The following is a 20685-nucleotide window of genomic DNA, read 5'->3' as shown; positions in this document are numbered from 1 at the left end:
GGTCCATTGGGGGCCCCTCTGGATACACTTGACCTCAACTCAGAGGCCTCATAATGGAAATCAACCGCATTGGAAAGGAAGATCACTTACCTGTTTTTGGAAGAGGGTAACTAATATTAAATAAGTCTTCTAGAAAAGAGAAGATGGGACCGGTGATGTTCAAAGCGAAGTCAGCATTTCCATCAGCGATGGCATCTTTCCGGGCCCAGATGCGTATCTACATCAAAACAATTAAGCAGTGATTAGGAAAAGCAGTGATTGATATTGGAAAATGAAGTCTGCTTGCTTTAATTCCCTGATACTCTATACCCAAAGTCATACTTTTTCAAATGAAGCTACCATAACCAAATGTTTAAATGGATATACATGTTAAGAAAGACCAAAAGGCTCTTCACTAAGCTGTGAACAGTAGCTCCTCAGAAAGTGTGTTATTTCTGTCTTTTGCAATAACATGTATAACTATTGCAGTCCGAAAGCACTGTGTCTACCCTCACAGAAAATGTAGATTCTATGTTAGAGTAAATGGGCACCTTGGGCTTTTACTTCCCTGTTCTGGACATATTTCTGATGTTCCAAAACAAAACTGTACAGTTAGTGAGGGTTTTATAGTAAGGTACATATTAAACAAATTTGAATCATGCCAGTTTAAAATGATTTGTTAATGAAAATATTAATAGTCCCATCTTATTTTCAAAATTTGGAATATAGTTAATTTGCCTAATGTTAAAAAGTTCATCAAAAGTCTTATGTTTTTACAATTGTTGAAGCAAGTAGATTACATTCTCTGCTTATGATGCTACCACTTTAGTAGATAAAAAGAAATTCCTAAAATAATTAAATTTAAAAAATTAAAAAAAAAAGAAATTCCTGGAATGTTTTGTTAGTTTAAAGTAACCGTGTTGTTGTTTGGGCACTTGGAAGTTATTTGCATAATTTTATTGACTACTATTTGCGTAATTTTGTTGCATAATTTGCTGTTGTTTTAACATTCTTTATTATTTTAATATAAAATTATTTTATACTCCCACACAATGCCATCTAAGCATTTTTAATGGAGTTGTTAGTATTAATCCTAAAAAACATGTATGGAACTCAATAGCCCTGGGATGGAAATTACAGAGAGATGGGGGAATTAAAATAATTGTCCTGATGTAAGTACAGTCAATTTGAAAAAGAGCTCTTTGCAAAACATTACAGAAAATGCTAAGGCAATGAAAAACAGCACAACATTTGTGATTGTTGCACTTCAAGAACAAATTCACCTAGTTTAATTTCTGCTAGAAAAATTTGTCTTGAATTATGTGAATTTTGAATTATATGAAGTCCTCAGGAATGCACCTCTCTTACAAAATGCAACCACCTGCTTTTGAAGCCTCCTGACTCGATCCCTTCACTTCTTCCCACCTTCCCCTTGCTGCAAAGGTCTTCTTACCCTGGGAGAGAGGGGCCCAGCTCCCAGCCCTGTACCAACAAGCTTACCCTCCACAACTTGAGTTCTAACTTCTGAGGTAACAGGAAGACTGCTGAACCAAAGCCCACACTACTGAGCAGAAAGAATAGGCTCCTTGCCCCACATTCGAGATCATAAATGCATTTTAATTCATTTAATTATTTGGAAAATAAGGGCAATAACAAAGTCTGTGTGTCAATTTTCAATTTATAAAGCTCCTCCCATAAACTACTGTTCTTTAAGCCAAAATGCAGGCAAATAATGGAGATTTCAAGCTGTGTGGAAGGGGTGGGTGGCCTATTAAGGCAGCGAGGACCATTTGGAAGATGCAGCTATAAAGTTCCTTCAAAACCACGCCCAGTCCAAGAGCGCATTCTTGTAGCCCTCCTAGCTGACCTCAACATCTAAAAGAAAGGAATATCTATACACAAGCTCATGTGGGCTAAATTCTACTCAAAATATGTTATTTTCAAACTTAGCTTTGTATTTCTTATGTTTATCCTCATGTCACACATTAATGGCATATTCACTAAATTTTATCTTACTTAATGACCAATTTGTATATAGTCTGGATGTTATTCTGAGAGTACATTCTAGTTCCCCTGTAGAGTATTTGGTGGGCTCCTCCTTCATTTCATAGAGCTGAGCCTTAGCCAAGTGCAACATGCCACTGATAAACTCGCCCCCAATCTCGGTTTTTTTGGCTAACAACATTACTTTCTTAGGTATCTTCCATTGAGTCTTTGCTTCTGTAACAGCTGGCTTTCTTTTCAGGGTGGTCTTTCACTGAGAAACAGATTTGATCCTTTTGTAAGAATTGTTCATCTGCGGTAGCATTGAGAACAAGCCAGTTGAGACGGGGATGCTGACAGATCATCGTGGGTCACTCATGAGCTCTGGGGCCCACTCCTTCACGCCACGCACAGCACATGTGCTTTTGAACCATGCCTGAGTATGTTTATCAACACACAGGGTCCGGCAGAAGTAAGGCCTGCTTGAGTGTGGTTGGCAGGATGATAATACAGGTGTAACAATTTATAGTTTTAATTCGAACACTTCACCTAAAATGTCACATGGTGTGCTTAAGTGTGATATTGTTGTGTTACAGAATTACATGCTTATAATTTTGTAATTAAATGGGGCATTATTTGTGCTGGACCCTGTATATGTCATGAACGTTTGATTTGGCCAGTGTTACCTCTGTGAATATCAAGGATTTATTAGTGATTCTTCAATAAGGAAAAGCAGGCTGGAGCCAACAGCTGAGGAAGATAACAAGCCACTGTTTGCATCCAGCACAGTATTTTTAATTCGTCATTAGGTCAGGAGTACAGGAGGAGTAACTTGGAGTGATTCTCCCCCTGATGGCAGACTTGGTTCATCCGCAGCTTCCTTGTCTCCACAAGTAGGAGACAAACTAGGAGCCTAGAAGGTCTTGGACACAAGAGACAGCCTCAGCCTGCTGTGGAGCCTAATCTCCCTCAGCCCTGTGAAGTTGATCTGACTAGATAGAACTGGAACTATGGCAGTGGCCTTCCTTACCGCCACGCTCTAGCATAGGGAGTGAACCAGTGTACAAAGTACTTGCACAATAATCTGGATATTTTCCTAAAGGATTATTGTGTAATGAAGATATAACTGGGTGTAAACTAGGTATTTCAGGACAGAGCACCTACTTTACGCAACTCTGGGGAGGAACCCAGTAGCCTTGCTTCTCAGTTAGGGATGGTATTTAAGCTGTACCATTTCAGCCACAGCCCTGTGTCCCCTGATGGTGTCTGTTTTTGTTGTTTGGTGCTCATGCCACACTGGTTTCTGGACATTTTGAGAGGCACCCAGCTTCAAGGCTTCATTAACACTGTAGGCGAGGTAAACAACAGGTAGACCTGAGCTGCAAGGTGCAAGTACATCAGCTTTCCTTGTTCTGTGTTGTCTTCTGAAAGGCAATAATAGCCTGGGAAGAGGGGGCTGAGAACCTGCCTTGAGTGGGCCTTCCGTAGAAACCCCTCCGCAAAGCCACAGCAGAAATTGTTGTATCTCATTCCTCAAAGCCACACGAAGCGCTTTAAAGAGGCTTGGAAAAGTTGGAGTGAGAACCAGGAGATGATGATGGGATAGGTAGCCATAACCTCTAGATGCAGAAAGAGTGGATGAACAGTGTGCAGCTAGTACAAATGCACGCCAATTTGGGGAACCTTCTTTACTCACCTCCTTGCCCCTTTCAGTTCTGTTGACGTGGTCATAGTCACATATAACAAATGCAGCTAAGTAAGTAGGCATGCGGGGTGTGGTGTAAAAGGTGGTTACAGTCCATTTGTTTCCATTCACATCTTCTTTTTCAGACTGACCTGGAGAAATTAATTTGAGTCCAAATCACTATAAACCTAAGCAATAATATCTACCTTTAAATGAACCTGTCAAGTTGTCACCTGGCTACTTCCTCTCAGCTACTCCCTGCAGTCTAGCAGTTTGGATTTCTCTGTCCCTAAGGTATCAAAACCACATGAGCAAGATCTAAAGACAGCATGGTCCTGAATTAGCATGTTGAGGACTATAGTCCTGACTGAGGGCCACATCCATGAGCACTGTAAGTTAGGCCCATGATCTACCTCCTTTCTTTTCATCCACTTCCACCACTTCCTAGTCTGGCACATTTCTCAAAACGCTTAATCCAGAGCTTCCCAGGCCCATGGTAGGTCAACAGTGTACAATTCTGCCCATCTCAGGTTTCCATTAGGTCTTCATTGGAGTCAGGCTAGGGTCTTTCACCTGAAATCACAAATTCAAATGCCTGAGAGGGCCAGGTAAATACCTGAGGTGAAAAGGGCCAAAGTACACTAACAGGGGCTGGCCGGATCCCGGCAGGCTGGGGAACACAGGCTTGGTCTGCAGGTGGCAGCCTCTTCAGCGGAAATTATGGCTGTCATGTGAGACCTGCAGGTCCAGTGTTGTTAGATATTTTAACTTTTCAAGGAAGTAAGAATTTTGATTTTATAAGAAATCTCTGAATTTTTAAACGTTAGATACTAATTGAATCAAAAGAAGAGCATCATGCAAGCCAAAGAAGAAAACACCTCTTTGCACCAGATCCAGACTAGGACCACTAGCTCATTGTTACTCATGATCAGTAGCTGAAGCCCAAACTAATGTGCAGACAGGCTGCCAATGTATAAGAACAGTGTAATGTCCCCAGCTTCTAATACAAAAAGAAACAGGATTCAAGATATGGGAACAACCTAAATGTCCTTCAATAGGCGATTGGATAAAGAAGATGAAGTACATAGCGATATGATGGAATATTACTCAGACATAAAATGTGATGAAATAGCGCCATTTGAGACACCATGGATGGGTCTTGAGAGTATCATGCTAAGTGAAATAAGTCAGATAGGAAAGGACAAGAACCATATGATTTTACTCATATGTGGGATATAAAACAGAGAACAACAAACAAAACAAACAAACTCATACATGCAGGCAACAGTGTGTTGGTTACTACAGGGAAACCAGATATGGAAAAGATGAAGAGGGTAAAGGGGGTCAAATATATGGTGACGAAAGGGGAAATAGATGATATATTATAAAACTATATATGTTATTGACCAATATTGCCCCACTTAATTTAATTTAAAGGAAGGAACAGGATTTATCATCTCAAAGATGTGGGTACTGCCACATACCCTAGGTGACTGCTCTCCCTAGTTATAAAACATTATCAACACATTACCTAGAAGAGTTATTGATTTAAAAGCTATTACAGCCCTGCTGGTGTGGCTCAGTGGACTGAGCATTGGACTGTGAAGCAAAGACTCACTTATTTGATTCCCAGTCAGGGTACGTGCCTGGGTTGCCAGCCAGGTCCCCAGTAGGGGATACACAAAAAGCAACTACACATTGATGTCTCTCCCCTTCTCTTCCCCCCCTTCCCCTCTCTCTAAAAATTAATAAAAATATTTTTAAAAAGTTATTGTAGAGTTAAATATAGATCTGTTCAGAAGACATTCGGCCATATAATATGAAAAAAAATATTTATTGAAGAAGATAAAAGATATAAGAAACACTGTACATAAGACGATGATGCCTTAGTCCCCTACAAGGTAGACACCCTGGGACCTCACATGGTTCTCCCAATGGCCATCAGCTGCCCTGTTGTATTTCCCTAAATCTTATCAATGGTCTTGAAATCTCTTCCCTTTCAAAGGTGATTTTAGTTGTGGGAAAAGCCAGAAGTTTCATGGCATCGAATCTTGGCTGTCAGGGGGCTGAGTCACCTGGGTGATTTGATGTTTTGCCAAAAAACTCTGCATGAGATGTGATGCATGAGCAGGCATGTATCATGATGAAGCTGCCAATCACCAGTTGCCCATAACTTCAGCCTTCTGAATCATCCTCGTAGTTTCCACGGAGGAATTGGTTCAAGCTTAATGCAAAATTTGATGCAGATTTGTCACTGTATTTGCTCAGCCATTTTGAATGTGCCAGCCATACAGTACACATGCTCACTCAACAGTGTCTACTGCCTCCACTTACTAGTACAGTGAAGTCATCATTGTTCCTGCATGAGCATTCTAGTCCACTCTCCTTGGCTGCCAAGTTACACCAACGTTGTGCAAACCATTCTTGTTATATTAACTGTGGCTGGAATTTTTCTGGACAGACTTCATATACACACACATAAAATTATTATCATATATACATACATATATATGTGTGTATATATGTGTATATATATGATATATATATGTGTGTGTATAAAAATATGATGACAGAAAACATTACTTACCTAGCTTTGGCATGTTGGAAAGAGCCACATATCTTGGATGATGAATGATTGTAATATTAAAAGTTGCCTTCAGAGCTGGTTCATCAAAACAAGGGAAAACGTTCCTGGCAAATGTTGGTTCCATCTGAGATGCTAACAGGGCCCTAAAATACATTTTTGGGAAAAATTGATGTATTTTTATCTCAAACCAATGGAAGAAAAAAATACTGAAGGATTATGGCTTATAATTATATACAGGAAGGAACTAGAATGATTTCCCCTCATCTTGTCTGCTGCCCTCCCCATAACACACACATATTTCAATTTGCACAAGACCTAAAATACAACAGGACTATTTAATTTTCAACCACAAAATAATATTTACTTAATCACATCATACGCCTTTGAAACCTTTTACAAACAAAATAGGGACAAATATAACCAACATGCAATACCAGGCCTTTAAAAACCATGTATTTTTAAAACTAAGACTACTACTTTGGGAATGGTCAATTGCTTTTATCTTCCATCAAAATGCAAATCAGCTGAAGAATGTCTACATTTCCATCTTTTGCTCACACATTCTCTCTTCTTCCTGGTTGAGAAATTACAAAATGTTTTAGTTTTCACACTGTTGGGGGGTAAACAAAATGGGTAAATGCCAGTGAACAAAACAACTTGTATTTTACTTCTTGAATTGCCTTACATGAGTAGATTTATCAAATTCCTGCTTCTCTCTCCCTCAACCTCCATGGAAAAATATGAATAGTGACATTACCCCACTGTGCACTGGTGATTTATAGGGGAAAAGCATAGGGACAAGAGTAGCCTGAGCAAACAAGGGGATGGTCAGGTTCACCCTCTGTAAAAACTGCCTGAGTCTGACAAGGGATGGGTCCTAGCAAACAACTTTTTCCTCAAAATAAGTCTGCAGTCTCACTATCCCCTTCTCCAAGACTCCCTGACCTGGGAACCTGCTTTTAGATGACTATCATGGAGGCTAAAGTCCTTTTGTCTCCGCAGGTCCTGGGACTTAATCTCTCTGATGTGTTCACTCCTGCTTCGGGCCCAGTTCTTAAACAAAGAAAAGGTGAATTCAACAAAGATACCTTTCGAGAGCACAGCCCATCCATTACCTATCACCGCAGACCCCCGCTCTGCCATGGCAAGGCCCCTTCTCAGAGAAACTCACACGGCCTTGGGAAAGACACACAGAAGGCTGGCGGTTGGCATGTTCGAACACTTCTCTCAGTCAGCTAATTTGATGTGTTCCTACCCTATGACAAAAATACAACTTTCGACAGCCTGCTTTGTCCCGTTTGCTTTTCCCACTTTATTATGCTCTTGCTCGTGTGGACTGGAGTCAGGCCTTCGGACTCTGACTCCAGCGACTGCGGCTGCGAGAGTCCGCTCCACCGCACAGTCCTGACCAAGTCACATGTTCATGCTGAGCCTCAGCTCCCCATCTGAAAAGGAATGACACCACCTATCTTTGTTGTTTGAACTTTCATATCAGTAGTAAGTAAATTTACCAACAAATGACCTTTGAACTATTTTATATTCCTTCCAATATCATAAGTTGTTTTTGATATAAATGAACTACAGAAGAATTCAGTGAGGAGTAAGTTCTAGGACAGAGGTGGAAGGCTGGAGATCACTAACTGCGAATGCACTTTAAAAGGTTCCAGAGGTCACAGTTGACCACAGCTGAATATGAACCATATCTTTCTTCCCAATAAATTTTAAACAACCAGAGGTTATGGGTTACGTATTTTTCTTCTCTATCATTTACAATACTTGGCAAAAATGTGGGTTCATAGAAATTGAGTGTTTTCTCAGCTTTGGAGGTACTATATAAAACAAAGCACTTTGATATTAGCATACACAAAGACTACAAACATTTTTGCAGAGTCTGTTATATTGGCATTTGTTTGTTTTGTAGTAGTGGTTGCTACCTTTAAAGGGATGGGATAAAGTAGAGAAGATTCAAGCAACTGAAAACCTAGTGGAAAGAATATCAAGTGGGGAATTCAATGACCTGGGTTCTTGCTCAGGGTCTGGAGTGCAAGCACAGTGTTGAAACTGTGGGAAAGCTGTTTAAACTCTGGGCATTTGTTTCTATAAAATGTACAGATGGGACTAGATGATCTCTAGCTTCAGGGGATCTCTGAGTTCCTTGAAACTGTGGGACATTTTGTACCAACAGATATATATTAGTATGAAAAGGTGTAATGTAGAGTGAAAAAGTACACCCAGTTATACAATACATGCTTACCTATTCAGAGGGCCAACAAATGTCTATCATGTGTATAGCAGAACTATAGAAAATAAAGCTTGATAACATCTTCTCTGCTGCCATGACTTCACAAAACATATAAGTCTGAAGGAAGTTCAAGGTAGGGAGGAGGGAGAAAAATCAGACTCTTTTACGAAATGGGAAACTTTTATGCCCATCGAAATGCATGACAGGTTCGAAAAGGCTGAGAGACACCAGCTTACAGTCACCACTTTAACAAATCAAACAACATCAAGCAAGTGCCTTTCAATTTCGTGATTCAGGTCTCCAGAGAAGTGAAATTAAAGAAATCCACTTGGATTTTACTCAACTATTTCCTTCCCTGGTTTTATACAAACAAACAAAATGGGAAAAATCCCTACAATACAGAGTCTTTCTGGCTCTCAATAGCAACTACAAAGGTCAGAGCCAACCAGCAACACATACGATCCAGTTATGCCACATCTGGGGACCGAAGACTGGTGTTTAGTTCCCTTCTTGGGACTCAAAGCAATCCTGCAAAGATATCCTGACCTCAGAAAATAGAACCATCCACCACCCTCTCCTGCCTTGAAACCTCACTGAAACATGCTATTATGATGCCCATGAAGTCTGGGTTTAGAGTGCTTAGCTAGTGAGGGAGTTAATTTGGGGGGAATTTGTCTGCAAACGGCTCAGTACTGCAAAGCCACTTTCTTTCCTGTCCTCTCATACAGCCAGAGACTTATGGACTCACCACTTTCTTGTGCTGGAAGAGGTCTTAGTGGTCAAGACCACTTGATGCCCTTGGGGATAAATCTACTACCATATAAAAAATATTCAGTAAAGTATTCCATTCCAAATTATTTTATGAACTCTGTATGTCTACAGCTCTAGTTTACAAGTGCAAAATAACATAGCTGGTGAAAGAGTAAATAAGACTCTTTGCAGAGTTGTCCCCAATTTCTTTTTTTACATGACACACTCAGAAATAAAAATATTTAGTAAAGACAGATGTTATGCCACTGGACTGTGGTTCAAGGATTGGCCCATGAATCATGTTTGTTTATTACTTGTGTAATAAGATCCAAAAACTGAAGTTTCCACCAGGCAATGAAACATAATAGATGTAAAATTCCAAAGAAAAGTGCCAAACCATGTTATGAAGATTTTCAAAGTAAACAGTCTTGAGAACCTGTGGGCTCCTTTTGGACTTCTCAGCTCCACCAAGGACAGAAAAGAACTGTCATAAAATGGAGATCCAAAAGATTACAGAGGAGATTTCTTGAGGGGCAGGTGGCCGTTATTTTGCCAAGCCCTCCTGCTTTCAGGTAGTTGAAAGGAGGTGCAGCCCTGTAACCCTGTGCTGAGGGGACAAGACTCCTCAGAGAACAGTAGATGTGTTTTCTAAGACTGAGACTTAGAGGCCGGTGCCCAACTGAGTCTGCCTTGGCACCCATGTCAGTCCCAGGCAAAGGGTGTGTGCGTATTCCTTGGAAGAGCTGTGGGTCCTGAGACACAAAATGACAAAGTGAGCCACTAAGGGAGCTGTCTTGAATTCTGTCCAACAGACCTACTGGAGGAGCTTGGAGATGCACTACTCAATGTCTAACGGCTGAGGAAGGAGTCGCAAGTGACCATCAGAACAGAAAAGTAAGAAACACATCAAGGAGAATCGAGGGAATTGTAGGAGACAGAAAACCAGTGAGAAAACTCTGAAGAGTCCAGAAAAACAACATCTCAAAGGAGTAAGTCATTTACTGGACCTAAGTGAGATTAAATGACAAGAGTACTGGCTTAAGGAAAAACTGCCCTGTGTGTCACCCCTCCCTGTCTCCCCAGTCCCCCTGGACCTGGTGGGGTTGAGACTGCAGCTTGCAGGATGGAAACATGAGGTGAAGAAATGGAAGGACTACTCACAACCTTACCACAGGTTTCCATCTTAAACTAGCCCGTACTTGGGGAAGTGGGGTACACAGGCAAAGATGGAGATTTGACAGTAAATTAAGTTTAAAGTATCAGGCAGGACTGGATTTTCTAATTTCTGCATCTGGACAATATTTGTGACTTAGTGACCATAGATCATCTGCCACCTAAGAATGAGCAGAAAATTATAGGCCACTGGAGTATTCATGCAGGAGCAGGAAATATTACCCCGGACACTAATTGTGAAAGGACAGTGGAACAAACACAGCAATATTTTTTACTGATCCATGAGGTGTGCTTCTTCAATACGCTGGTTACACTGCTTTTCAAAGATACAGGATCTAAATCTGTGATGAGCAAAACCATCTCCCAGAGAAAACTGCTGTTACATGAAGTGTTGGGGTTCAACACCCTATAGAATAATGAAATGACCTTTTTTCTCTGTGACACCAACAATATCATGTGCCTGGCACTTGAGTTTACTGAACTTGTTTTGAGATTTCTCAATATTTTTCTAATATTACTCAAATTTCTCTCTTATGTGTCATACCCTGAGGTCTGTGTCAGATTTTCTAGCATAAACAGTGACTGGAAGGAAGTCTTTCAATTTGCTGAATACTCTTTCTACACCTGCAAAAATGGATTGATTTTGATCATGCTGTTCTCATTTAAATTTGCCCAAAATAAAGATCACAATTTTCTCCAGCCATTTCACACTAGCAAGCTGCTCCTGCGCCTTTGCTCCTGATGGGGGCAGTTTTGAGGTAGGGCTCACACTGTCTCCAAAACTCTCCTCCATGGGACTTTGACTGATCTCATATCCTGGCTTGGTATCCTTCCATTCCCAGTCATACTTCCCCATTCTCCAGTTGGGTTTTCCTGGGAACATGTCCTAAGAAATTACTTTCACAAGAAAATTTGTCTCAGGGTCACACCCTGTGAGAAGAAGACTGAAAAGTAAAGACACTTGTTTTATCCATTTGTCCTTCCCTTACTCTTCCCAGTTTTTTTCTCCACATTGGAAAGGCTTTATACTCCTCTCCCCTACTATAAAGCAACTGCTCTTATCAAAAACTGAGGGAACACAAAAGCTGATTCAGTATTCAAAAACCAATATAATATACCATATTAATAGAAAATAGAAGAAAAATCACATGATCATACATCAACTGATGCAGAAAAAGTGTTTGAAAAAAGCCAATACCCATTCATCATGAAAAAAAAAACTTCTCAGAAATAGTATACAGGGGAGAGTGTTCAACTTGATAAAGAATATATACAAAAACTTATACCTAACATCATACATATCAGTGATAGGCTAAAAATTTTCTTCTAAGATTAGGAAAAAGGCAAGAGTATCCATTCTATTACACATAGTGCTGAAAGTTTAAGCCAGCACACTAAGGCAAGAAAAGGAAACAAATGGGTTATGGATTGGAATGGAAGAAATAAAACTCTCTATTTGCATATAAGATGATGTTCTACATAGAAAATCACAAGGAATCTACACACACACATGTACTACAACCTACTACATCTAGTAAGTGAGGTCATCAAGTCATAGGATACAAGAGACTCATATAAAACTCAGTACTTCTATTAGTAGCAACAAACACATGAAAACTAAAATTAAAAACATATTATCACTTAAAATCACTGAAGTAAAATAAAATACTTAAATGTAAATCTAACAAAACAAATATAGGATAGTATGCTGAAAATGTTGATGAAATAAATCAAAGATATTAAATGGATAGATATTCTGGATTCATGAATTGAAAAATTCAACATAGTAAAGAAAGTCAGAAAAAGAGTGGGCAAAGTGGGAACAAAGAGTATGGGCAACAAATAGAAAACAGTAATTAGTATAGTAGATATCAATTCAACTATATCAATATTAATATCACAAATGAAAGCAAGGACTTCACTACAGAATTGATGTATATTACAAGGATAAAAAGAATACTATATAATACTCTGTGCCCACAACCTGATAATCTAGATGAGCTGGACTAATTCCTTGGAAGAAGTAATTTGTCAAAGTTTACACAAGGAAAGAATAGATAATCTGAAAAGGCCTGTATCTATTAAAGAAATTGAATCAGTAATTAATAATTATTATCAAATAATTACTGAAAATTAATAATCTTCCAAAACTAAAACACCAGTTCCAGATTGGTTTACTGATGAATTCTATGAAACATTTAAGGAATAAATAATTTCAATTCTCTGGTGTTTTAAAAAAATTCTCAATTTCTTTCAGATGATAGAAGTAGAGAGAATATACATACTTTTCCTTATTCTATGAATCCAGCATTACCTTAATATCAGAACCAGACAAAGATATTACTAGAAAATGAAACTGTAGACCAATATCTCTCATGAACAAAGGTGTAAAAATCCTCAACAAAATATTAGCAAATTCAGTTTAATGATATATTAAAAGAATTATGTACCACAGCCAAGGGGGATTTATCCCAGGTGTGCAAGACTGGTTCAACATTTGAAAATCAATTAACGTAATCCAACACATTGACAGACTAAATAAGAAAAATCACATCATCATATCAATAGATGCAAAAAAGTTTTACCAAAATTCAAAAACCATTTATGATAAAAGCTTCAGTAAAGTAGAAATAGACAAAAATAAATACATTAATAGAACATAATAAAGAACCCAGAAATAAACCCATATAAATACAGTCAGCTGATCTTTGACAAAGGAGCAAAGGCAATACAATGGAGGAAATATAACCTCCCCAACAAATGTTGCTGGAACTACTGGATATACACATGCAAAAAAAAAAGTGAATACAGATACAGGCCTTACCCCCTTAACAAAAATTCATAATGGGTCATAGATATAAAAGTAAAGTGAAAAACTTTCAAACTCCTACAAGATAAGATAGAAAAGAAAACCTAAATAACCTTGGGTATAGTGATGTCTTTTTGGATACTACACCAAACACATGGTCCATGAAAGAAACATATGATAAGTTGGACTTTATTAAAATTATAAACTTCTGCTCTGCAAAGACAATATAAAGAGAATGAGAAGACAAGCTACAGACTAGGAGAAAATATTTGCAAAAGACATATCTCTGAAAGGACTGCTATCCAAAATATACAAAGGACTCTTAAAATGCTACAGTAAGAAAATAAGCAACTCAATTAAAAATGAGCCAAAGACCTCAACAGACACCTCACCAAAGAAACAGATGGCCAATAAGCATATGAAAAGATGCTCCACATTACATGCCATTAGGGAAATGGAAATTAAAACAATGGGATACCACCACACAACTATTAGAATGGCCAGAATCTGGACCACTTACACCAAATGCTATTAAGGATGTGGAGCAGCAGGAACTCTCATTCATTGCTGGTGGGAATGTGAAGTGCTACAGCCACTTTGGAAGACAGTTTGGTGATTACGGTTACAAAACTAAACATACTCTTATCATACAATCCAGTAATTCTGCTCCTAGGTACTTACCTAAAGGAATTGAAAATGTATGTCTACACAAAAACATTCATACAGAATTTATAGCAGCTTCCCCATAACTGCCAAAAATTGGAAGCAACCAAGATATCATTTAGTAGGTGAATGAATAAACAAATTGTGGAATATTTTGCAGTGCTAAAAAGAAATGAGCTATCAAGCCATGAAAAAGATAAACATTAATTGCATGTCACCAAGTGAAAGAAGTCAATCTGAAAAGGCTATATATTGAATATATAATATATGTAATTATATATAACATATATAATGGATTCCAACTATATGACATTCTAGAGAAGACAAAACTATGGACACAACAAAAATACCAGTGGTTGGGGAGGTGATACATAGGCAGATAACAGGATTTTTCGGGAGTGAATACACTCAATATGCTTTTACAGTAATGAACATATGTCATTATACATTTGTTTGAACTTATACAACATATGACACCGACAGAAAAGCCCAAGGTAAACTATGGACTTTGGGTGATTATGATGTGTCAATATAGGTTCATTTTTGGCATAAGAAAAAAAACCTCTCTGGTGAGTGATAATGGGAGAAGCCATGCATGAGTGGGGACAGAGACCGCATAAGAAATCTCTACATTTCTCTCTCAATTTTTCTGTAGACCTTAAACTACTCTAAAAAAATAGGGTCCTAAGAAAAGAGTTCTTAGACATGACACTACAAGCATGACATATAAAAAATTTGATAAATTGGACTTCATTAAAGTTAAAAACTTTGGTCTCTGAAAAACGTTATTCACAAACTGAAAAGACCAACTAACTACAGGCTGAGAGAACGTATTTGTAAACCATGTCTCTCACAACAGACTCAGATATAAAATATATAAAGAACTCCTGGAACTCAGCAGTAAAAAAAAATTCAATGAGAAAATAGGTAAAAGAGATGAAGAACCATTTCACTGAAAGTAAGTAATGTCCAGATGGCAAATAAGCATAAAAAGATGTTCAACATCATTAGCCATCGGAGAAATGCAAATTAAAATTACAATGAGATATCATCATACGCTTACTAGGACAGCTAAAAAACACAGTGGTAATACCTAATGGGGACCATGATAAAGAGAGACTGTCATTTATACATTGCTGGTGAGACTGTAAAATGGCACAAACACTTTGGAAAACAGTTGGGCATTTTCTTAAAAACAAAACATGCAACTACCATACAACCCAGCAACTGCACTCTTGGGCCTTTATTTCAGAAAAATAAAAATTCACAATCACACAAAAACTTATACACAATGGCTCATAGAAATTTTACTTATAATAGCTAAAAGCTGGAACACGAAATGTCCCCTATTAAACAACTCCCTACCCCCCCAGTGCTTAAGCAACCACAATTCTATTTCCTGTCTTCACACATTCGACTACTCTAAGTAACTTACATAATGTTCTCAAGGTTCATCCACATTGTAGCATATTTCAGAATTTTCTTCCTTTTAAAGACTGAATCATATACTCCATGTATGGACATATCACATTTTGTTTGTCCATTCATCCATCAGTGGACACTTGGGTGTCTTCCACTGTGTGTCAATGCTATTAACCATGAGTGTGATGACCTGGAATGGTTGAGGGTGTGCTCCAGGAGCCCACATGTTTAATAAGCTCCTCTGTCTGATGGTTCTGATGTGCATTAAAAGTTTTTAAACCACTGCTCTAATGCAGGTTTTTCCAAAGTACTGATGGAGAAAGATTTGTGGTAGCCCTCCTTTACACTGTCATAGAGATTTGATTTACACATGAGAAAGACAGTCCTTTTCCAATTTTATGAATCTTTTTTCATTAGATCAAGAGAAAGTCTTGGCTTAGTGTTATTTATCTTAAATATCTAATTCTAATTTTCCTTATTAATAAAGAGAGCAGCCCTCAAATTCAGAGCCTTCAAATCCTTCAGTAGGCAATAAGACTACTACTTACCAGCATGGTTTTGTTGTATTAGTCTGTGCCATTACAATTGATATATTGCAAATGGTTTCCCATTTGTGACAATGGTATAGACTTGCTTTTCAACAAATTTACTTAATATTTTTGTCTAAATCAAGTAACTTTTTAAGAAAATAATATGGCTAGAGATATGTAAATAATATGGCTAGGGATAGGTAAATATTGACACTACCTGAGATAATGGTATGCCAATAGATGAAGTTTGGGAAATATTGCTTTGAGGAACATCAACACTTCACTCTTGCTCTCAACTTTCTACACATTGAAGGAGGGAACCAGACACTGACACACAGAAGCACATGTCCAAGGATCCAGGAGGGGGCTTCTATATGGCGGAAATGTGATGACCCCTGCCGAGTGGAAGCAGGCCAAGAACCAGATGGGAAACATACCCAGAAAACTCTGAAAGTAGAAAATCATAACCTAAACATTAGAAATGGGAGACAGTGATGCTCTTTGAAAATTATTTTCTGGAATGATTTTCTTTCTTATTTCCCTTAGTGTTGAGTAAAATTATTTAAGAACATTAGCCTGTCCAGACTGTGATAAAAAAGTCACCAAAGAAAAGAGGTAAATGTGTTCTGACTGCTGCATCTGACACTACAGTCATCCTAGGAAGAAGGAGAAATCAGTAGTCAGTTTCTTCCTACATGGGAGGGAATCCTCTTCTTAAACTCATATCTACCAGGAATTTGGCAGATTCTGTGTTTAGATAACGAGAGAATGCTCGCAACAATAATAGTGATAGCAGCTACCGCTACACAAATTGTCTGTCACTCACTGACCCCCTCTTTCTCATTAAATTCTCACAGCACTCTAATGGTTGACACTTACTGTGTGTATTCCATGAACAAACTCAGAGAGGTAGAGAGACTGGCTCAAGGCACATGGCTCAAGTTCAAGCTCAGGCCCGTTGGGTTTCTAAAATTTTTCTCACCACGTCATCACTCTGTCCAAGTTCTTTGCGGCCTTGGCTTCAAGTCAGTCCTTTCCTTTTCTGAGTCACTTTGATTGGGTAAACAAAAAGTCTTGGTTTGGTATTATTTATCTCAAACATCTAATTCTAATTTTCTTTTCTAACAAAGAGAGAGCCACTCAGATGTTTCTTTTCTTTGTGGCTTCAGAAGCGGAGACGCTGAAGAACAATTTTGAGGCAACAGCTCCTTTAAGAGGCCATAAGGAGCTCCACCTTGCTCTGTGAACATCTGCAAAACTTTATTAAGATTTCTGCCTGTTTGAATTTTAATGTTCTCAAAATATGGTTTCTGGTTACCACTAGACTTGGCAGCACAATAGAAAAAGGGACTTTTCCGTGTTTGCTAGAGCAGTTGATCTGAGCTCCATGAAAACTCCCCCTCAGGGAAGAAGAAAGAGGTGGGCGAACAGATGATTTACCTACTGACAGCAGGAAACACTATCAGGTATGTATGCACAGAGTGGGCTTTTTTCCCTTCGAAAAATCTTGCACGCTGAACTACAGTTATTTCAAAAGGTTTCCAGTACTCATAGTCCAGTTACACGTCATCCTAATATGAACCTTTTCAGAAACAATTTTTTTAAGCATTGATGCATTTTTGAAAGAGAAAAACCAGGCATACTGTCATTAAAAACAAAAGTTACAGATTATACATCCAGTAAGGCAGCTTATTAAACTTATTTTAAAACCCCTGAAGTTTTCAAAATAGCACAGGAGATGATTTAGGGGGTAATTTAGTGGGTTTCTTTCTCATAGAGAACATCTGAGAACATTTTCTCTAATAATAAAGGGTGAAGTACATGCAATTGTGGAAACCGCAAGTGCTCCACCAGTGCGTGAGTGAAGGAGATCGCCAGTTTAAAGAAAGAAAGAAAAAAACACACACAACCCTTTATATGTGGAATCTAATGAACAAAATAAACGGAGGAACAAAATAAAAACAGGCATGGATACATGGAACAGACTGAAAGCTGTCAGAGTAAAGGGGGTTGGGGGGACTGGGCAAAAAAGGTGAAGGGCTTAAGCAAAAACAAAGAAGCAAACAAACAAAAAACATACATACATAACACACAGACACAGACAGCAGTGTGGCGATGGCCGGAAAGAAGGGAGGACGTGGAGGGCTAGGTGGAGGTGGGCAAAGGGAGGGGGTGGAATGGGGGCCCAGAGAGACCGTGCTTGGGGTGACAGGCGCATGGTGCCTAATCTAAATGATGTTTAATTGAGCTGTACTCTTGAAACCTGTGTGGCTTTGTCAACCGGTATCACCCCATACACTCAACTGAAAAAAAGAAAAGAACAATAAAAGACCGTTTTGGTATCTTCCACCGCCTTGACCATTTATCCCCCGATCCTCACTGGAGGTCAAGCAATGTGGTCGCAGAGGGTGGGAAGAGGCAAGTATTGAAGTGGAAATATTCCGTGTGGGAGACATTATCTCAAATGAGTATAGAAAGAACATATGTACACTACGTGAGCTTGCGAACTCAGAGGGGCGGTCTGTCATCACTTTTATTTATTTTTCCAGCGGAAGAATCCCAAAGCGCAGGCACGGACACTCCGCAGAGCTGTTCAAAGAGCTGGGTGGGGTAGGGGGATGCGGCTGCTCACCAGCAAAACCAGATGCGGGCCCCAGGCAGCGAGTGGGAGGGGATGAATTAAAGGGGATTCCGAAGGTTTGGAGAACTTTAGGAAAAAAAATTGCGAGAGCAAACAACCCCGAGAAGAGTCTATTTGTTGTTAGACCAGCAGTTACAGAGCTCAGAGGAGAAAAAAAAGAGGCAGAGTAGGGAGCTGAGCGCAGAAGGGCGTCAGGGGAGACAGCAGCCGGGAGGTCAAGGGTGCAACTGGCCCCACGCTTCTCCAACTTTATGCCCGGAAAGCACCTGGGGACCTCGTTAAAACGCAAGTTCTAATCCCTCAACCCCCCAAGAATGACAGCTGTTGAGGGTCCGCGGACCAAATGTTGAATACCAAGGCTTTTGTTTACTGCAGTGAAGAAATTGAGGGTTAGAGGAGAAGGAGACTTTCTGAAGATAACCACAAACTTCTGAGGGTAGCAGCGACCTTAAAAGGGACAACGAGAGAAATGAACTGGATGGGCAGGGATGGGAATGAAAAGTGGCCGCGGTCTCGGAGCCTTTATTCCAAGCAGAATCTCTGGAAGCAAGGGGAGGAAAGAGGCGCTCTCCCGCTGGCTGGAGACACTCGCGCTTGGAAGCAGGTGGGCAGCTAAACAGACGGACGTGGGGACCGAGGAGGCCCGGTCGGCTCGCCCTTACCTGCGCTCACCCTGGTCCGTGTAGACATTGAGGAAGAGTCCCTCCCTGGTGTTTTGGTAAACCGGGCCCGAAAAGCTGAGCTGCAGCTCATAGAGGCTCCCAGGCTGCAGGGCTTCGCGGAGTTCCAGCACCAGGTACTGCATGTCCAATGCGTACCACACCTTGTCCACCGGCACGTGGCCAACGGGGGCGTCTGCAGTGCCTGGGGAGAGAGGACCCCGCACCTCGGCTCTGTCACAGTCCAGGTAGAGGCTGTGCAGCAGCAGCAGCGCGGTAGCCACAGTGCAGTGCAGAGTGATGTTCACGTGGCCAGTGAAGTGTAGAGCTGGAGGTGAGAGCTCGTCTGGCCGCAGCCGGGGCCACAGCTCCAGCTCGTAGTGCAGTGGCACGAGCCAGGACGGCAGGCGCAGCTGGTTCCAGGGCCCAGAGAGTGGCCACTTGTCCGGCGTGACCGCCACCGCTGGCTCACGAGTGGGGCCGGACTTCTGGGTGGGCGGCGGTTCCCCCTGCTCGCTGCTCCGCGGAGAAGGCCCTGCGTCAGGGACCCTGCAGTCGTGAAGTTCCGACGGTGCGACACGCGCGCAGTGACCATACAGGGCGGACAGCACAGCCAACGCCAGCAGGAGTGCGGCTGCCAGCCCGGCCAGCAACAGAGCTACCGCGCGGCTCACGTAGAAGCCGGAGCTGGAATGGGGTCCCATGGCTGAGACCCCTGGCGGGGATGTGGTGAGAGCTGCGAGACAGTGGCGACGGCTCAGAACCCAGGCCGAGTGCCCAGGGGTGGGACCCCCCTCTCTTGTACCGTCGTCCCTCCTCCCGGAGGAGCTGGGAGACGAGAGAGGCGTTCGGGACCACAGCTTCCCCCTCCCACCTAATCAGATCCAGGTTCCTGCCTACCCACCCCTCCCGCAAGAGCCCGGGGAGGAGGCGGACCCCGCAAAGCCACGCGTGCTCCCCTTCGGGTTCAAAGGGAAAGACCGCGCAGAGGCGGCTTCCAGAATCCGTGCCAGGAGGGGACAGTCTGAACAAACTCGAATTTGGACACCTCCGGCAGTGATATTTGGATTCATGGGATTTGTTGGGTGCAGTCCAGGTGTAGTCAGGAGAGAGACACAAAGCACCTTCAGGTCCTTGTCTGCAGCGACGAGCTGACGGCAGCCCACCTGTTGGCCACCACTGGATATTCGTGCGCTAGGGGCTCCGGGTCGGGGGGCTTAAGAACTTAAACTTCTGGGAGCGCTTCTGAAATGACCCCTCGAGGGACAACCTCGAGGTCAGAACTGACTTCCCGAGCGTAATCTTTGGCGGGAAATTCGCCTCCTGAATAAGCTCGGGACTCGCGCAGTGAGCGCAGCACAGGCTGCGAGTGCTGGGTCGGAAGCAAGGTCCGGCGTCCTGGAGCCTTTTCCTAACCAGTGCTGGAGGAGGGGGCGACAGAAACCCAAGAGCGTGGTGTCTGCTCCTTCCCGGGAAAGAGAGAGGAGAGCCGCTAACTCCGGACCGGACGGGGCGAGAGGCCGCCACTTGGCTCTGCAAGTGCCAAGAACTGGGTATCCAGTT

At 41.1% G+C, this 20685-nt stretch overlaps 1 protein-coding gene across 1 annotated transcript in view; it reads right to left on the bottom strand.

Annotated features, from left to right (window-relative positions):
• Nucleotides 1-20028, bottom strand: part of LVRN (laeverin) — a 55421-nt gene extending 35393 nt beyond the window's left edge. The window contains exons 1-4 of the mRNA XM_037141792.2: nucleotides 19126-20028; nucleotides 6234-6376; nucleotides 3659-3798; nucleotides 91-217 (exon numbers count right to left, since the gene is read on the bottom strand). Coding sequence (XP_036997687.2) covers nucleotides 91-217; nucleotides 3659-3798; nucleotides 6234-6376; nucleotides 19126-19826 — 1111 coding nt within the window. The 5' untranslated portion in view covers nucleotides 19827-20028. The remainder of the gene's footprint in view (nucleotides 1-90; nucleotides 218-3658; nucleotides 3799-6233; nucleotides 6377-19125) is intronic.
• Between the last annotated feature and the right edge of the window lie 657 nt (nucleotides 20029-20685).

Source organism: Artibeus jamaicensis, unplaced genomic scaffold (assembly GCF_021234435.1).
Source record: "Artibeus jamaicensis isolate MK-2021 breed Jamaican fruit bat unplaced genomic scaffold, CSHL_Jam_final contig_402, whole genome shotgun sequence".
NCBI classification, from domain to species: domain Eukaryota; kingdom Metazoa; phylum Chordata; class Mammalia; order Chiroptera; family Phyllostomidae; genus Artibeus; species Artibeus jamaicensis.
Note: the sequence above shows the minus strand (reverse complement) of the source record. Positions and strands in the feature narration are given on the sequence as shown.